General features: G+C 35.4%; 1 protein-coding gene across 1 annotated transcript in view; it reads left to right on the top strand.

Annotated features, from left to right (window-relative positions):
- The window catches only part of LOC130051336 (uncharacterized), a 181,289-nt gene that overhangs the window by 157,505 nt on the left and 2,265 nt on the right, over nt 1–21,519 (top strand). Inside the window, exon 5 of the mRNA XM_056153300.1 lies at nt 6,069–6,303. Coding sequence (XP_056009275.1) covers nt 6,069–6,303 — 235 coding nt within the window. The remainder of the gene's footprint in view (nt 1–6,068; nt 6,304–21,519) is intronic.

The raw sequence follows: 21,519 nt of genomic DNA, 5'->3' as shown, positions 1-21,519 counted from the left end.
CTTATGATTGTCATAAATCAGATCTTAAGACACCCTTACGATCTATCTTATGTCAATATTAAGATAATTTTGTGAAACCTGGCCCAGGTCTCTTCCCAAAGGAAGATGTTAAATAAACCTATGTTCTTTATATGCATGTGTACGTGTATGAAAACAGATAAAATGCCTTCAAAACACTTCTCGTCAGGAAAGATTGAAACATATTTCGGCGGAGAGAGGGTTGTAAACGGTCTGCACGAAACGATAGGCATGACCTGCACGCTTCGATTTTTTCGGCATTATTTGTTTCATCCTGGGGTTAGTTTAAACAAAGGAATAGTTTAATGAGTAATGAATACGTTGGAATAAAAGGAAATGAATATTTCTAAGTTCGAAAATAAAGAAAAAAGATGCATAAATTGTATCGTCATGAAATATTGATTATTCAACTTTATTCATTCATTGCTCTATCAAATTCATTGCAAAAATCGAGTCTGTTTCGCTATTTTTTACATTCAACCTGGGTGTCATTAAAACACGTCTGCAATTTGAATATTCCTCTTCTCAAAGACAGAGGTTGAATAAACCTATACATGTTTACATACGTTTATGAAAACAGATAAAATTATTAAAACAAACCTTATTGTCAGGTAAGACTGGAACATATTCTCGGGCGCGCGGGGTTGCATCTAGACATCGTATTGACCAGTCGATAAGAACCTGTCATTTAGGATGATAAGGAAAAGTAGAAAACAAAAAGAAACAATCAAAATATGATTGAAATAGATTGAGAAATAAATCAAACATATAAATGAATAGATAAAACAAACAATGACTAATTGCAATAATGATCAACAGATATGCGAGCGGATCCTCATGTAACATCCAATTTTGATTAGATTCTAAACCTATAGAAAACTGCATTCATTTTTGAAAGACAAAATATATAAACACCTCTTTTGTCATATTTCAATTGCCCCGCCTATTTTCACACCTTCTCTATGAATGTTAATTTCAAATACCAGGATTAGCTGACCTCTATTGCAGTAAAAAAGTACGTTGGGATTTGTGTAGAATATACAATTTATACACAGGTCGGTCTTTGCATTATGCAGGCATTTCCGATAAACAATTTCGATGAAAATATTTTTCATTTAAAAAGAGAAACTTGATCATACAAATGTAACAAGACAAATAAATTATTCCTATATATAAAACATTTACCAAGGGCAGAGATATACATGTCTCTGCATTTGCTAAAAACTACCAAACGTGATAAAATGGCATCGGATTTTGCTCTGTGCAGTGGTTTTTCAATAAACTGTTTTACTTCGATTTTTTGCAGATTTTCACTGTTGAAAGCCCGTCTAGATACATTTTGAAATAATTGATCAAATCCCCAACAATGTTTACCTGTTCTACATTCCATGCCAGAATGACTTGCACAGTCTGTACGTTTCTAAGGGCGATGTTTGAACGATATGCACGTTTCTATGGGTGTGACTTGACCATGCAAGGAACGGTTCTTGCACGAAACGGTTTGCATTGAATGCTGAACGGTCTGCACGAAAAACTGAACGGTTTGCATGGAACGGAGAACGGTTTGCACAGAACGGTGAACGGTTTGCACAGAACGAAACGAAACGATTTGAAGGTGCGGCAGCATGCTTCAGGTGTGTACATTTATGTAAGCTGAAGATAGCGTGTATATCTATACAATAAAATATGCTTAAATCAATCAGTTTCTGTCAACCGGTCACATCGGCTGTAGACCCTATGTATTGATCAGGTAAACGGAGTTATCTTCATGAACTATTTTGCGTAGTTTTCTGCTTTGAGAGAAATGAAATTCAAATCTTGCCATATGCGAATGCATGTATACTTTCGATATTTTACGCCCCATTACGTGTGACGTCATGTGCGACCTCGAGCGAGACGGTTTGAAAACAGTCGTTTGCCATTTAGATTTAGTTGACAAATAAGTCCGTTTTCACGTTAATTTCTTGTGGATACCATTGTATTAGGATGTTTTGTATCACGTACGGGTTTACGAGCTGTCAGAAGGAGATATGAATTGTTGTCCAATTCTGCAAGAGAGGACTTGAATGATTTGATACCAGTGCAAGGACGTCGTTATACAAAAACAGCCGCCTTTGCCCATGAAGTTTTCCAAAAAGGAGTTCGAAAGAGATTCAGTCAAACTGTGGGAATACATTTGTAGAAGCTAAGCACAGTTACAGCATAGGCATTCTAATCTGATATTAATCACTTCACAAAATATACACTCGCACTCTGGGAATAAAAAGTGATCTTGTAAAAAACAAATATGCTTGTGCTTCCAGTTTCTATCCACTAGTAGATTTACAAACATTTTAAAGATCAAAAGATAATTGAAGTTGTACTTATAGATAATAAAATATTGTAGATCCCAATTTCAGACTGAATTATTACTATTCAAAATAACGTAATTGAACTCGTAACATAAAGTGCAATATAATGCAGTGTTCCCACTTGCTAACAACGCGTACATCACAATCTAAACACGAAAGAGTATTACTAAAGTTAAAACAATTAAAGTATTGTGATTCCTACTTTGCAATTCATTATTTTGACTTATCTATTTATTTTTGAAACGCTCCCGTGACAGTAGGACTAATGGTCAATTATGTAACAGGCATCATATTTTTTTAATCCAAAAATAAATGTTAATTGCACAATTTATGATAAAACAACGCCAATTACAGATGCAACACTTTTTTCCCAAATCAATAAAATCAAAGTATATGATATTTCAACACTTAACAAGACCATTCCTCACGCTAAATCAAAGAATCTATTTTTTACATCAATAACAGTTGCTTCGTCAACAAAATGGATAACGGAAATATTCATATCGAATGATCAGGCAAACAGCAAATTGTTTTGTTAACCCTCCTGATTCCACGTTCAAGTATTCAAGTTGCTGGATTTCTTCAATAACAATATCTTCCAAAATCAGTGTACCAAGAATTGCCTAACATTGGCATAAAACACGCTAGACAGCATTTAACCAAATGATAGGTTGTATTGACAAACTAGATCATTATAACGATAATAAAATTTGTGAAATGCTGACTTAAAGCGAAACCCTTCAAAACCCTGTAATATCATTGTATGTGTCAGTAGCCCTATGGATAAAAAAAATTGATCATGTACAGAACAAGCTCTTGCGTATCGAATCAGTTGAGAGTCATGCGATTGATCACTGTTCGTTGTCTTCACCTTTCTTATAAACACCCTATGCAGGTGTAATGGAATATCACTACATAGATATGGAAAGTTGACGATGGAGAAGATATTTAAAGGTATAAATATAACATTGATGGTGCCGGTTATATACGCTCTTACAAATATTTAAATGTATATATTTGGTACATTTAAAGATTATCGAAACCTTTTGGTAAGTACAATTCGTGTACATTTTCTTCTTAATTGTAATGGAGGTCAACATCAATATCAACATCTTAAATCAACAAAAGCTCGGTGGAATAATTTAATCTTATCAGCAATATCATTAATGTAGAGTAAGAATAACAAAGGATCGAGAACAGTGCCTTAGAATATCTCTACAATTGTCGTCTCAGTAGGGGAAGAAAACCCATCGATAACCCATTTATTCTGTATATAAGATACTGCCTACATCACTGGACAATAATTACGATCATGTTTCAACCTCATTATATTCTAAAGTATTTACATCGACAACTTAACAAGCTGGCGGCTCAAACTATCAGGTTAAATGTTTATACTTGTGAATTGGGTCAACATTGAAAAAAGGTGTTCTCTGTGGTTAATAATTATAAAAGCTGGGTTTTATAACTAAATATATAGCTATCTATACAATATGTTGATCAAAGGTCGCATGTGACATTAATGTAAGAAGGTAATTCCTAGCTAATTAACGATATGTTTTTACAGTCCTTACTTAGATTTAAATCCCTATTGTGAATAAGTATAGCAAAATGTTCGGTTAATAATTGGTATAATTAATCATCATATACCTCTGGTATATCCAGGGGTCAACGTGTACCGCACTCTGCTTATTAATTATTCTTGATAGGGGTAATGCGATTGATCACCGTTCCTTATCTTCAACTTTTCAGCAAAAATCACAAGATTACAGTGTATTTCGGAAAATGCTAGGCTTTTCGTGTAGTGTAGATTCATCTGAGGTACATGATCCTTGTCAGATATGTAGGTTTCTCTTGTTGTGTAGAATCACCGTAGTTTATAAGATACAGTCCCTGAAACGTTCTACTTTACCTTTTTTTTTCGTTCGCTCTCCGTGCGTTCACCGTGCGCTCACCGTTTACAGTTTTGCGCTCACCATGCGTTCACCATTCACTGTCATTTGGAACACCAAAGTTAAAGGATCGATTTTTATACCAAGGCAAACATGAAAAAGGAACGTGTGCATAAGAATGAGAGTAAGCTTTCTTATCATATCAGAAATTTGATTTATAAAGACTTTAGTACAAATATCAAGATTATCAACTGCGAAAATTCAAGAAAAACTCCAGATCACTTATCAATATCAAAGAATGGAATAAATCATTGTCATTATTATTACAAAACACAAGTCTTGTTGGTTAAAAGTGGGAGAAGCTCTGAATAAGAGAAAAATGTAAGATCCTTCGGTTATTAATTCAACCCTCATACATGTACATGTAGCGAAGAACGAGCAACGAGCCCTGGTACATGTACGTATACGAAAATGAGGCAGTTTTAGTTAATAAATACCTCGCCCCACCCGAATTATCATTGTAACATTTTCAAGTTTGGGCAAACGCACAATTTATTATATTTCATTTTGTCTCACTTGACACGAGTTCTATATAAGTTTAAAATTTTTTTAAAGTCCCCGCCCCTTTCTTACTTAAAGCAAACGATGCTACATGGTATAATTCAATGCACATTCGTGGCCAAATGTCAAATGGATTTGACATGTATTTCTGATTATTGTAAGCCTATATTTATGAAAGACAATGTTAATAAATGTATTTACACCTTTCCCCAAATTTGAAACTTTTGAATCGTTTGTCTCTAATATAAAGATGAAATATTTCTCTATAATTTTGCCCCACATATGATATACGTACAGTTCGGTAAAATAAACAGTTTTATCCGCATCAAAATATACAAATATCGCAAAATCTAAATATAAATGCATGGTCACACTATTTATTTTGTACGTATGTACATTAATTCTGGGATTATTTCCTCAGGTCGATATACTATACATGTATTTGCAGTAAAGTGAATTATGCAAAATCTACGTGGGAACAAACCCTTTCTACTAGTTACAAGCGTTCAGGTGTCAACACTAGATACCTGTTATATCCGAATTGGTTGTTTAATGCATTTATTGTGACTCCTTTCGGGGTTGTTTTTAATAGCGTGTACTCCAAACGACCCCGCTCGTAACTTTGGACGTCACGCAAATATACTCGTAAATTCTTAGCGCTAATTACTAGACTATCTTTAGTCTTAAGTCAAAATATATAATTACATGTAGTATACCGAGAAGATGCACCAATATCCATGGTTTATGAAAACGTCAAGAATTGTAAATATTATGAAATATATGTTTCTATTTTTAATGTATACATGTATATGTATACATAATACTGTAAACAATGTACATATGAAATTTTCTTTTGTTTGTGCATGATTACTACGTGCATTGATGTAAAATTTGCGATCATTTCCAAGAGCAATATACATCCAGTACTTGCAGAGAAATGAACACACAGATGTATTCATATATACATTATGTACCTGATTATCAAGTAGGTACAATCCAAGGAGGAAATCCGAAATATACCGAATGAATAGACCATTTTGCGTTCACCGTGCGCTCACCATTTATGAAATTGCGTTCATCGTTCGCTCTGCGTGCGTTCACCGTTCGCTCACTGTGCGTTCACCATTCGCTCACCGTGCGTTCACCGTTCAAGTGGGAAAGTAGAGCGTTTCAGGGACTGTAACTCATGATCATGTTTGGAATAAAATTGGAATTTGATATTTTGTTTCATTATTTTTGTTTTCAGATTTCTGGATCAGTCTTGCCATTGACAACAATTTCAGTAGTGCAACTGTCAGCTATTAGTGTAGGGTGTGAAGCAAATGAATTTGATTTGCAAACAAATGTAACAGTGGACATAGACTCGTCAACATATGCAGAACTCTCTGGGAAATCAAATGTCTACTTCCAGATCACATTTACAAGCAGCCTTGGAACTCAGCATTCAACAGATTATAGATTTGGACCATATGATTTTGAAGGTATGAGTACGGACAGGCTTTAAATATCTATGACAGAAGAACCATGCTGCAAGACCACTTCTTTGGATTCAGCTTCTTCTCAAATGTGAATTTCGTTATTTTGATGAAAACGGGCATGATCTAAACATTAAAAGAAAATAAACAAAACGGATCCATGGACCCTTCATTGAGTATAGTAAAACACATATGTTTGCTTATTCAACGTCTCCTGAATTTGTTTAATAGTATCCAAAATTTAGCATGTAACATTCTTGAAATAAAGAGGACGACAATTAGACTTCCATGGCGCTTGTTGGCATGGGGACTGATGTAACCGAGCAGGAAGGCAGATGTTGGTTTTATTAATTTATTCAGTAGAATACAAAGGCATTGACCTACAATAACAGATAAATAATATTACAAATCAAGAAAGAAAAACATAAATGAAATATGACAATTGTAAATTGTACCCACAGTAAACGTTTTAGAAGCATACTATACGTTATGAAAATATGTACATGTGTTCTGTAAATAATTTAGATTAAAATCTTACAGACTCATATAATCATTACGACTTTGAAAGCAAAATTACAATAAAGTAAAGAACTTGCAATCAAAATAATTACGTATATCAGCTCTTTATATGGAAATGAAACATATACTTAAATATAGAAATAGCATACCATAAGATGCGGAAGATATCAGCTGGTTGTAACTCTTCAAAACGTATTACTGCTCTAACTATATAGGTAAGCGCGGTAGATTTATACATATACTGAAAGACTATTATTGGATAAAGAAATATGAAATGACCAATGAAATCAAAGAACCAATGAAATAACAGAATAAAACTTTACTCAGCCAACTCAATCCAGATGCGCAGTTGAACTTACGGTAAAGTGAATTTTAAGATTGTATTTAGCAAAACGATCAATGAAAAATATCAAAACGAATAAATACATATAGAATTCGTATTTATACTATCACACTGAGAAACAAGGCTAATACCTTTAAACAGAGATGCAATTAAAAAATAATTATTCTAGCAGACAAACTGTGTGTTACGAGGCCTGCACAAAAACTGAAAAGCATGACCCATATTCTAGGGTGTCTGGTCTTATATACATATAATTCCGATTTTATGACTCATATTGAAATTACGATTCCTTTATTAGCTGGCAATTTTTGCATTCGTGTGAGGAATGATTCATTAAAAAGCTACTACATCAAAAGAGAATATTTCTTGTTGTTGCCTAACCAGTTCGAGCACGTCTATGAAGTTATCAAACAGAGAGTAAAACATGTTGCTACGTTCACTCCCTTCGTACACCGTTTGAACAATTTTGGCAAAATTTGTGTAGACCATAAGTTAAACTAGTTTGGTGTAATTGGGAATTTAAGAAGAATCGCCACAGCAGTGTTTGGTTCTCGTCAATGCGCTACTGTCTAGCATGGCCAATCGTGTTTCAAACGCATGTTTCTTCTTATTTCGCTTCTTTCGCGCGCCTATAACTATCCGACACCTTTCTACGTAACCAGTGGATGAAAGTAATATATATTCAGGGATATGATAGGCCAATGTATCTTGATGTGCAGAAATGTGTTTTGTTTTCAGGTAGAAGGAGTCAGGATACATTTTGGGGAAATAAAATGGGGGTGGGGTTTAATATAGATTCTATGGGGAAATTCAGAAATGAATACAAAATGACAGGGCCTACAAGGTTAAGTGATCTAGCGACCTTGAACTCTGACCATGTACATAAAAATTGGTATGAATTTGAAACCAGGACTAATAGTGACATGAAATTTTCAAAAGTGGCAAGAGGATGACAGGACTTACACACTAGTATCAAGGTCAGGTGACTCTAGTGGCTTTAACCTTAGAATTGGTATTACTTAAGAACTAGGTCTGGTAGATATACAGTACACGACACGAGTTTTATACACCCCACCGTGGAAAGACCACGGTGGAAAATCCACGGAGATACACCGTGTCCTCCGTGTTCCACGGTGTGTGTTATTTGCTAATACACACAGCTTCTAGGAGCTTTGTTCTGGCCACGGGCGCCTTGCGGGACATGTGAAAATGTGCCGCAGGCCAAATACTCATGATAAGGGTGGACTTTTAAGAAAAGGAAAAATGTCAATATTTTCCCTCCTGATACTTATATTGTTTTTCAGCATTTTAAGCAAATTCCAACGATACCAAACACTATATATTATGTTTTTGAGAAAACCTGGTTTTGAAATTTTTTTCTTTTAGTCTTCTTTCTTCATTAAAATAGTCTTAAAGTCTATGTTTAAATACTGTGTACTTGCAGGCAATTCCTGTTCTGAATGCGAATTAGTATATTCAGTAAATGAAAAATATACATGTACAACATGCTATAGGGATATTTAATAATTACCGTGTTCTCTCTCTCTCTCTCTCTCTCTCTCTCTCTCTCTCTCTCTCTCTCTCTGACAAATGCGCTGTTTAATATAATTACTTCCATCATATTAGGTTAATATGCATCTTGACAAATATAACTTGATCCAATATAGAAATTAAAGCATTGCCGATGATTAACAAATTGGAATTAACTTATTACATAATTAAAAGAAGCAAAAATACAAACCATCGAATAATTTATTTTTAAAATCCCGAGTTAATTACATTTGACGGAGACTTATGTTCAATGTACTTTGATAGAGGTTTTCATAAAAAAAATGTTCATCGGGAGTGTCTGGATAATGCAATGATTTTTGTATAAGTATATACCATGAAAATTCCTAGGGTCTTTGTCACAGTATAACTAAATTACGGTTAGCTAGTTTGGGTTTTGACTTCTTATGAAAAGTGTGAAATATATTGGGTCGGCGAGGTATCAGATCTAGTCTAAGATCACGGGTATCTTGCGCCGACCCAATATATTTCACATTTTCCGCAAGAAGCCAAGCACTTCTGTTGATTTCAAATACACGGATTAGCTGACCCCCAATTGTTCTACTGAGGCGATAACCCCTTTGAATTTGTATGGAATGTACAAGTTATACACAGGTCATTGTTATAGTCATACATCATAGTACCGCTAACCCGACAAACTTTTTTTTAAATTTTAAATAAGTTATTGAATGACGAACAATGACCAAACTGCAGATTGAACTTTATAGAGGCCCGTGCTAACATTACTTATATTTTTCAATGTATCAGAAGAGGTATGTTGCCGGTTAAGTTGTGTAAAATTCTTGACAAGCAATAAGGTAACAACAAAAATGGTGCTTAAATTGTCCGATTACGAAAACCTTAAATTGTTAAATTGTGTACGTGTGTGTGTGTGTGTGTGGTGGGGGGGGGTGGTAGTAGTCTGAAATTGTCTCAATTCCCCCTTCCGACTTCAATTTCTTAAATCGTGCAGTGGGTAGGTCGCTACAAGCTACAAGTCTAAATCCTTAACTTTCAAGTTTTCAAATTACACCCTCTCCGATTCTACGTGCCTGTAATCAATATTTAAGGATGTAAAACCTCGGTGTCAAATGCAACTAGTTCATGAAAAAAAGACTAATATCATTATAAACAGAAATGACTTAACGATTATTTTCTTTTATCCATATACGCTATCGATTATTAAAATCTTTAATTGCTATATGAAATCATTTTAAAATTTAGATGCATTAGATAATAAAAGCAACACACACACACACACACACACACACACACACAGAGAGAGAGAGAGAGAGAGAGAGAGAGAGAGCATTAGTAGTAATTGATTATAATATTCATGAATGTATGCAGATACGGGAAGTTTAATACGTTCAGTATAAATCTTGAAAGTACAATTTCTTTCTGATTAATTATCCATCCACTTTCATTCTCATATTTTTTTTCTTTCCCATATTGTTTTCTTTACGTGTTAAATTTTTCGGCTGGTCCGGGTTAGGACTAATGCCCCCCCCCCCCCTTCTAAAACGATGTTACGTGCTTAACTGTCGATCTCCCTCTCAGTCAAAAATAAAATAAATACTTGCTATATATACTACAGCATCATTGGATTTACTGGATAATTCTTCGATTTCACCTTCATAATACATGTTGATGCAAGCGGACTATCTAGGCATTTTTTTTTTCATCTTTGCTAGCCAAGATTATTCGTCCACGAAGGCACAGATGACCCAAAACTCATTGCTAGCGGAGATGAGATGAAGTTTACCCCCGTATGATGTTATAACTGACCAAAACCTAGTACGTTTGTTTTACAACTTTCATTCTGAAGACGCGAAAGTTTGTGAGTCACTGAATAAACGAGAAAACGTCTGAATTTTTATTTCAATCGTTGTCAACTGTATACTTTGTGATATTTCAAGACTACATGTACTCGATTCAATTTATTGGATCTCATCACCATTATGCAATGGTATACAAAAATATGAAGACAAAAAGCTGTTATATATACATTTAGTAAATAATACATGCGTGTAATGAAGTATTTATCAAGTTAGAAAAAAAAGTGTTATTATTAATGTGAAGTATGGGCATTCTAGGTAGGGGAGCACATTTTATTTTATTATTTTCTTAATGAAAGTATACGGAGTTTTCTATTAAGGTTTGTTTAAAAGTAAAGATATTTTTAATTTTTATTTGTTTAGGTGATAAAAATTTGATTCTTTGCTCACATTGCATCACAGTTGAGTACATAATAAAAATTAATCTCCAATGTAAACATGTATATAGCAGACCTTAATCAACTATTCCTAATTGTACAATGAAAACCTTACGTTAAAAATAAACCACTGCTTATGGTATACATTTCTTTGAGCTGCTATTTATCAAATTGAAATTACTGGCATTGATTGTCGTTGTTCATGACCCTTCTTTTATTTGGTGAAATTGTGCTGCACGTGCCGTGAAATAATGTACCGACGAGTGGTAGGAATAACACAGGTGTTTATATACAGATGTCGAGAATTTGGCCGTTTCATAAAAAGGTGTGAACGTCTGCAGGGAAGTCTACATACGGATATGTACCGAAAACACCAACGTATCATTAAACAACAATTACAAGAACTGAATGATTTATAGCTAATTTCTAAATAATTAATGGGGTGGGGGATGCATGCTGGCCAAGCGAAAAGGTTTTTTGGGTGAATCATTTCGGAAATTATTTCTTTGTTTTATCACACGGAGGTACACGGTGGCATCGACGGAGGTACAGGTGACATCCACGGAGATCCTCCGTGGACTTCAATGCCTAGCTCGCGCGGAAGAAATAGGACTTCAAAGGTGCCGACAATTTTAAAGATCCAACGTGTTTGGGGCAAATTTGTTCCACCGTGTTGCGTGGAACACGCATAAAACTCGTGTCGTGTACTGGTACACGACACGAGTTTTATACACCCCACCGTGGAAAGACCACGGTGGAAAATCCACGGAGATACACCGTGTCCTCCGTGTTCCACGGTGTGTTATTTGCGAATACACACAGCTTCTAGGAGCTTTGTTCTGGCCACGGTATCGACTCCCCAGAAATGATAAAAGGATGATAAAATGTGCAAATTGTTATCAAAGTCAAGTGACTCCAGTGACCTTGACCTTGACCTCTGACCTTGAACATACAAACTCATAGAATTCTAGAAATGGAATTGAAAGACACATTTGATCTTTACATGATGAAAGGATGATGATATCTTCAAATCAGTTTCAAGGTCAACACTAACCTTCACTTCTGACCTTTGATCATAAAGTTGGTATCATTTTAAGAACTAGGTTTGATAAAGAGATAAAGATGAAGAGAATCTTCAGAAATACTAAAAGGATTATGGGATCTACAAATTGGTATGAAGATCAAGTGACCTTCACCTCTGACCCTAAACATAAGTATGGTATAACTTTAGAACTGGGACCAATAGAGACACGGAATCTTCAGAAATGATAAACGGGTGTAGCTACCCACAAACTAGTACTACCATTGACCTTGATATTTGTCCTTGATTATAAAAACTTGTATAATTTTAGAACCTGGACTGATATATTAATGGGATCATCAAAAATGATAAGAGGATGTTGGTATCTGCAAACTGGGATCAGGTCAGTGATACCGGTTTTACTGATAAAACGGGGATGTTTTGAAAATTTTCAAACTAAAGCCTTCGTGATCTAGAGTTTCTAAATGAAGCAAAAATGGGAGTGGATTTTGTCAAGGGAAAGAAATAGCAGTACTCAGAAAAAGCCACTTTTATACAGCCAATACGTCGTTTGGGAGAATTTATAATCGGTAGATTATAATCATATCTTGTTTTGTATTCCTTATAGGACTTACAGTCCCTGACACGTTCTACTTTACCATTTTTCCGTTCGCTCACCGTGCGTTCACTGTGTGCTCTCCGTGCGTTCACCGTGCACTCACCGGGCGTTCACTATTCATTCTCCGTGTGTTCACAGTGCGCTCTCCGTTTACAGTTTTGCGCTCACCGTCCGTTCACCGTTCACAAAGCGGTTATCGTGCGTTCGCCGTTCACTGTCATTCGGAATATCAAAGTCAAAGGATCGATTTTCATAGCAAGGCAAAAATGAAAAAAAAGGAAAGTGTACATAAGAGTGAAAGTAAACTTTCTCACAGTTCCTGAAACGTTCTACTTTCCCACTTGAGCGGTGAACACACGGTGAGCGAATGGTGAACACACGCATAGTGAACGGTGAGCGCACAGTGAATGCACGCAAAGCGAACGTTGAGCGCAGTTTAATGAACTATGAGCGCACGATGAACAGAAAATGGTCTATTCATTCGGTATATTTCGGATTTTCCCTTGGATTGTATTTACTTTATAATCAGGTAGAGAATATATATATGAATATAAAGTGATCCCCCGCTATATTGTCCCCCGTTATAATGCCACCTTTGCATATCGCCAAAAAAGTTCAAAATCCCGTTTTCCTCGCTATGTAAAACCCCGTTATATTGCCATCCCCCGCATACCGCCATCCGCCAACCTATTTACAGGTACGATTTGGTCAATTGCCGTTATAATCACCCCCGCTAATTATCGCCAATCAACGGCAGGAAAATTTCAGTGAGGAGACTTAACCAATTATCTGCCGTTAGTCCTCTAGGTATCAAAGTTTGGAGCAGATAATAAGTTACGTAAACAATAATCATTTGCATCTAAGTTCAAATATGCAGTATTTTTTTTAAAATCTGAGTATGGCGGACACACCAAAATCTAATAGCACATTGATGTAGTAGATAAAATTTCTTTGATTTCTTATGACAGCTGTACACACACACACCCTCCCCCTATATAATGCCACCCCCGTTATAATGCAAGTTCTGGATTTATACTTCTCATAAAAATCATTGTAAATTTCACATCAATGCAAGTAACAATCATACACAAACAAATGAAAATTTCATTTGTTTATCGTTTACAGTATTGCATATACAGACACACGTATACATGAAAATTAGAAACATATTTTTTTTATAACATTTAGAATTATTGACGTTTTTATAATTCACTAATATCGGTGCGTCATCTAGGTATGTTACGGGTAATTATATATTTTGACTTAAGATGCATAGTATTTAATTTCTTACTACAAGGGTATACATGATTAATGAAAGGTGAAGATAACGAACAGTGATCAATCTCATAACTCCTATAAGCAATACAAAATAGATAATTGAGCAAACAAGGACCCCTGGGCACACCAGAGGTGGGATCAGGTGCCTTGGAGGAGTAAGCACCCCCTGTCGACTGGTCACACACGCCGTGAGCCCTATATCCTGATCAGGTAAATAGAGCTATCAGTAGTCAAAATCAGTGTGCCAAGAACGGCTTAACAATCGGAATGAAACATGTCAGACAGCATTTGACCCAATGATAGGTTGTATTGACGAACTAGATCGTTATAACGACCATAGAATTTGCGGAATGCTGACTTCAATAGAGACTGTTGAAACCCCTGCACCATCAACTTGTTTGTCAGTAGCTTGCCTCGATTTAAAAACTGACTATACGCAGAACAAGCTCTTGCTTATCGAATCAGTTGAGATATATAAACACCATATGTAGGTGATAATGGAATATTGCTACATCAATATTGGAAGTTGACGATGGAGAAGCTGATATCATCCCGTTTGCCATACAGTTGATTTGTCAATTTGCCGTTAATGTCTACTTTCAATAAAATATCTAAGTATGAAGCAGATGTGGACGACTCTGTGGTGTCTTTTATTTCGAGCTCACAGGGATATATTGAACGACATATGAATGAAAGTTATCATTGCTGATAGATAAAACGTCGTCGATATATCTAAATGTCGAATTGAAGGCCACAGCAAGACATATCTTCTTTTCGCGTATAAGTTTTTGAATACATTCTGCTTCATATGAATATAGAAACAGGTACGCTAACAAAGGATCACAATTCGTGCCCATGCGAATTCCAACAGACTGTTGGAAGACCAGATTACCAAAAATCACGAAGATATTGTCAATGAGGAACTCTAGCATATCTTTTATTTCAACTTCAGAATACTTGTGCGTGGAATCAGAGTGGTGTTTAACAAGATAAGTTTTTGGATGACTGAGCACTAGATATTAATATTTCCTTTTTCCATTTTTGTTGAAGAAGCAACTGTCTATGATGTCAAAAAGTCTAGTCTTTCATTTATCGTGAGGAATGGTCGTGTATAGTGTTGAAAAGTCATAGGTTTTGATGTTATTGATTTGGGAAAAGTTTTGCGATTTCAAGTTTACTAAAAGTTCTTTAGAATTGTTTAGAATCCACATTTGATTAACACCACTTCTGGTATATGTAGTCGCACAGTAAGTTTGAAGTTTCTCCTTCACAGCTGTTAATATTTTCGTGAGGAGCAAATATAGGGGCTTGGTAGAACACTTACTGGATCCGGCAATGTATCTTTGTTTGTAAGGGTTTTTATGTAGTTTAGGAATCTAGTATAGGTACGGTAACTGATATTCATTTGACCCATTGACTTGGATATTAAATGTATCTAAAACTGAAGCATGGTTTTGAAGAATTTCCTGTTTTGAAAGGGTAGTTTGAGTATAAGTACGATTACCAAAAGTGCAATTAATGCCAAGTTCGCTTAAATTACAGTTGTAATAATGAGCCTTACAAACAAAGGCAATGCTGTTACTGGGGTTGTCAGCTGGAACCAAAACATATTCCTCATGTAACCTATCTAATTATTTTACCACTTCTCGTTTACTAAAGAAAGAAGGATAGATGGTACGTACTTTTGTTTGAATATGTCTAATGCGGAATTTTAATATTCCTCTGATGATTTTAACCTATTCTGACAATGTATCAAGCTCTTTATTTGATATTTAGCCCATCGTCTGAAATAATCTACGACAGAATTCTTCATAGAGATGAAGTTATCTCGCCAATTAAAAAACCGAGGTTCTCTGTATTTAGGACCTTTTAGAATAAGTGATTGGAGGTCTTCATTTTCAACTATATCAACATTACCAGTAATGACTTATCCAGCTGGACTATAGTTGAAAGAAGATGAAAAACAAGAACACGTTGGTGGATTACGTATAAGATTGTCTATATCTAGGCACTGCAAAGTTTGCTTAGAATTAAAAAGTTTGGATGCAATAGTAGAAGTATAGCTCTAGGAAATACAGGGTGTAGACTTAAAATTGAAATAAGTTAGAATACATGACTGAACGCTTTTATGACGAAGACTGTTGCTTATATTAACGGCATATATTCCTTTGTTTGTAAATTTGAGCTTTTGGACCTGGCGGCATGATTTGGAAGGAATATCATCTATGACCCGTGCTGATTTAAAGAACCTGTGATGGGCAACATCCATAATTATAGAGTTCAGTCTATATTCAGGTGTTGAAAAATCCAAGTATAGACTAGCTGTACTTCTCCAAATAACGTATGTAAAACTCTCAATGGAACATAGTAAAGTTTTGTACGAATATGATGTGGACCTAATTGTCTGCTGACGTAAGGTAAAAGTGAATCAAACGTGACATCATTTATACTTGGTCTTTTATATGGACGATATCCATGACTGCGTTTTCGTCTTTGAGTATTGGGAAAGCGTCCTATCACAATCACGTTATTTCCTTGTAGACTAGTCAAATTTCCCACATCGTATACATTATCAATGCATTCATATGGAAATGCAGTGCCTAGGGTCCTGATCCAGTGCTCTTCTCGTTTGTACGAAAAGGGGTGCTTAACGTTGGATTGTTTGTGTGATGGTAATGTTTTTCCAAAATCCTTACCCTCATGGACAAGATGGAGTGGTCCGGTGCATCAAAATGCTTGTAAAGAAGTTCGTTACCACCATTATTTATTTGAAATCTGTGCCCCGATTTTCTTTTATTAAGTAAACACTTGGTTTCTTCCACATAAATTAAGCCACACAGGTTACACTCATTGGCGTAGACAACTTTAGACGATTTACAAGTCAAATCATCAGAAGTTTTGGTACAGAAACTACGTCCAGTGAGATTACTACTAAATGAATTTTTAGTGATCAGTATATCACAAGTTTTGCAACTTTTTGCAGAACATTTTGAGATTGAACACATGGGGTCTGAAAAGGAATTATCAAAAATATCTTTTAAAGGAACATAACAGTCTTTAATTTGGGTATACGAATTTTGGTTTCTGTACCAAAGCTGAGGATCTGACGATTGTACATACGACAAATCTTTGATATCTCGAAGGATAATCCAAGGGACACCAACCGATCTGTAGGAGCCTGTGTCCTTTATAGACTCCACAGACAGACATCTTTTTCTACTGGGCGACGTGTCAGCCAGTATTGTTACATTATTGTGTATATTCATGAAGGAACATATATCGAGTGACAAGTATCCTCGGGGACAGACTGTCCACCAGCAGAGATACAAGCTAGGTGGTTAAATGAAAGGTGAAGTTAACGAACAGTGATCAATCTCATAACTCCTATAAGCAATATAAAATAGATAGTTGGGCAAACACGGACCCCTGGACAAATCAGAGGTGGGATCAGGTGCCTAGGAGGAGTAAGCACCCCCTGTCGACTGGTCACATCCGCCCTGAGTCCTATATAATGATCAGGTAAACAGAGCTATCAGTAGTCAAAATCAATGTGTCAAGAACGGCCTAACAATCCGTGTGAAACATGTCAGACAGCATTTGACCCAATGGTAGGTTGTATTGATGAACTAGACTGTTATAACGACCATAAAATTTGCGAAATGTTTACTTCAATCGAAACCCCTGCACCATCAACTTGTTTGTCAGTAGCTTGCCTCGATTTAAAAACTGACTATACGCAGAACAAGTTCTTGCGTATTGAATCAGTTGAGATATATAAACACCATATGCAGGTGATAATGGGATATTGCTACATAAATATGGGAAGTTGACGATGGAGAAGTTGAAATCATCCCCTTTGTCATACAGTTGAGTTGTCAGTTTGCCGTTAATGTCTACTTTCAATAAAATATCTAAGTATGAATCAGAAGTGGACGACTCTGTGGTGTTTTTTATGTGAAATAAAGATAGTCTAGTAATTAGCGCTAAAAATTTAGAGATGCACATGCATGACTTCAAAATTTACGAGCGCGGTCGTGTAAATTATACGCAATTAAAAGAGTCAAGATAAATGATTGAACAACCACCACGTTTAGAACAGGTACCTCGTGTTGTCACCTGAACGCTTGTAAATAGTATAAAAGGTTTATTCCCGCGACGATCTTGCGTAATTCACTTTACTATAAATACATGTATAGTATATCGACCTGAAGAAATAATCCCAGAATTAGTGTACGTACGTACAAAATAAACAGTGTGACCATGAATTTACTTTTAGATTGTGCAAGATTTGTATACTTGATGCGGGTAAAACTGTTTATTACAGTGAGATATACGTACATCATATGTGGGGCAGAAATATACGAGAAATATTCCCTCTTTATATTAAAAACAGACGATTCTGTTTTTAAATTGGGGAAAGAAGTAGATAAATTTATTGACAATGTCTCTCATTAACATAAAATAATCAGAACTATTTGTCAAATCAATTTGACATTTGGGCAGGAATGTTCAGTGAAACGTACATTGTAGCAAAGTTGTTTTTTTTTTAAGTAAGAGAGTGGGAGGCTGAAGAAAAATAATAAACTTATATATAATTCTTGTCAAGTGAGATAAAATGAAATATAGTAAATTGTGCTTTTGTCCATACTTGAAAATATTAAAATGATAATTCGGGTGGGGGCGAGGTATTTATTAACTGAAACTGCCTCATTTTCGTACACGTACCAGCGCTCGCTGCTCGTCATTGCTACATGCAAATGTATACGGGTTAAATTCATATCTGAAGGCTGTTGCATTTTTCTCTCATTCAGAACTTCTCTCACTTTTTACGCAAACAATACTTGTGTTTCGTAATGATAATAACAATGATTTATTTCATTCTTTGATCTTGATGAGTGATCACCCGTTTTCCTTGAATTTTCGCAGTTGATAATTCTGATATTTGTACTTTATCAATTAAATTTCTGATATAATGATACGTTTACTTTCACTCATATGCACACGCTCCTTTTTCATTTTTGCCTTGCTATGAAAATCGATCCTTTGACTTTTGCGAAAATTCAAGGAAACCTGCAGATCATTCATTGATATCAAAGAATAGAATAAATTATTGTTATTACCATTACAAAACACAAGTATTGTTTGGTTAAAAAGTGTGAGAAGTTCTGACTGAGAGAAAAGATGTAAGAGACTGCAGTTATGAATTTAACCCCTATACATGTACTTGTAGCGAAGAATGAGCAGGGAGCGCTGGCACGTGTACGAAAATGAGGCAGTTTCAGTTAATAAATACCTTGCCCCCACCCGAATTATCATTTTAACATTTTCAAGGTTGGGCAATGGTACAATTATCTATTTTACTTTGTCTCACTTGACAAGAATTATATATAGCTGTTATAAAATTTAGAAATTCATTTCAAAATTAAGGATTATCTCCCTCGTGCATAGCTCTTATCCTTGGACGAATTTGGCTCCACTTTTTTGGCACGCTGTTTTTGGCTACATTTAGCTCTAAAACTTCATAGTTATTTCGGATTTCAAACATTTCGGTTGAGCATCACTGAAGAGACATTATTTGTCGAAATGCACATCTGGTGCATCAAAATTGGTACCGTATAAGTTTTACATATATAAGTTTATTATTTTTCTTAAGCCCCCCCCCCCCCCCCCCACACACACACACACTCCTCTTACTTAAAAAATATGCTACACTGTACACTTCAATGCGCATTCGTGGCCAAATATCATTTTCATTTGACAAGTATTTCTGAATAATTTACGCGTATATTTAAGAAAGACATTGTCAATAAATGTTTTTACTCCATTTTCCAAATTTGAAACTTTTGAATCTAATATAAATATGAAATATTTCTGCCCCACATTTGATATACGTATAGTACAGCAAAATAAAAAGTTTTATCCGCATCAAAAATATACAAATATTGCACAATCTAAATGTAAATTCGTGGTCACGCTATTTATTTTGTACGTACGTAACATTAATTCTGGGATTATTTCCTCAGGTCGATATACTATACATGTATTTGCAGTAAAGTGAATTACGCAAAATCTACGTGGGAATAAACCCTTTATATTATTCAGAAGTGTTGAGGTGTCAACACGAGGTACCTGTTCTACACGTGTTGGTTGTTTAATGCATTTATTTTGACTCCTTTCGGGGAGGTTTTTTTAATAGCGTGTAATCCAAACGACCGCGCTCGTAAACTTTGAAGTCATGCATGCACACCTGTAAATTCTTGGCGCTATTTACTAAACTATCTTTATTTTACCTGCATTGTTTATACTCTTGTATTAAGAAATCAAATATTATGCACCTTAAGTCAAAATATATGATTACATGTAGCATACTGAGATGACGCACCAATATTTATGATTTTCGAAAACATTAAGAATTCTAAATATTATAAAATATGTTTTTATTTTGATGTATACATGAATCTGTATATGTCATACTGTAAACAATGAACATATGAAATTTTCTTTTGTTTTTTCATGATTGCTATGTGCATTGATGTGAAATTTACGATCATTTTCATGAGAAATATACATCCAGTACTTGCACAAAAATGAACAAACAGATATATGCATATATATATTCTATACCTGATTATAAAGTAAATACAATCCGAGGGAAAAATCCGAAATATACCGAATGAATAGACCAGTCTGTGTCCATCGTGCGCTCAACGTTCACCAAATTGCGTTCCCCATTCGCTCTGCGTGCGTTCACCGTTCGCTCACCATGCGTTCACCGTTCACTCACTGTGCTTTCACCGTTCACGTGGGAAAGTAAAACGTTTCAGGGACTGTATGAGATTGATTACTTTTCGCCATCTTTCTATAATCAATGCTTATTTTAGCCATATGTCTATTCGATATATCCCAGTGTACTTGAAATAAAGAACACTGCAAAGTCTTCCATATCTGCTTTTTACTTGGATATGTTATTGGACATTGATGTTAACGGCAAACTAACATCCCAGCTTCATGACAATTGGGATGACTTCAGCATCGCCATCTTCCTATATTTATGCAGCACCATTCCATTATCACCTACATATTGCGATTGTGTTTCTTCAACTGACTCGATATGCAGGAGCATGTTCAGTACAATCTGGGCTGTATGGAAAATATTTTTGATTAGTGTCTCTCTACTCTTTACATAGCTACTGTCAACCTTGATAACATAATAATTATACATTGTATGTGAATATATGTACGAATGTCATTTTCAAATCCTAAAATTTGTAAATGAAAATAATGATGTATGGCTTAATGCAGGTGTAACCGATTGAAATATGTACTTCTCTTAGACACCTGGCCTGGACTTTCTGAAAGAAACTTAAGTCAAAACTCGAACTAAAGTCCGAAATTTTGCTCCAATTTTGACTTTTCAAAGAAAAGGTACAGTTTGCAACAACAGGGAGATAACTCGTGATATACCCCAGTGCACTTCGCACTTTATGACTTCACATTCAAAAAATGCATCATGACATGCATGTCTACATAGTTGTATTACAGGGATATGTCATAATGTTTTCTCGTTATCTCATGGGCCTCAGTGGCGTAATGGTTAGATCATTGCGCTCCAAATTACACGGTCTTTCACCTCTGTTCGCCGCAGGTTCGAATCCCGTTTGCGCCGGTAAGTGAAAAAG

This window comes from Ostrea edulis, chromosome 1, assembly GCF_947568905.1.
Source record: "Ostrea edulis chromosome 1, xbOstEdul1.1, whole genome shotgun sequence".
In the NCBI taxonomy this organism is placed as follows: Eukaryota; Metazoa; Mollusca; class Bivalvia; order Ostreida; family Ostreidae; genus Ostrea; species Ostrea edulis.
Note: the sequence above shows the minus strand (reverse complement) of the source record. Positions and strands in the feature narration are given on the sequence as shown.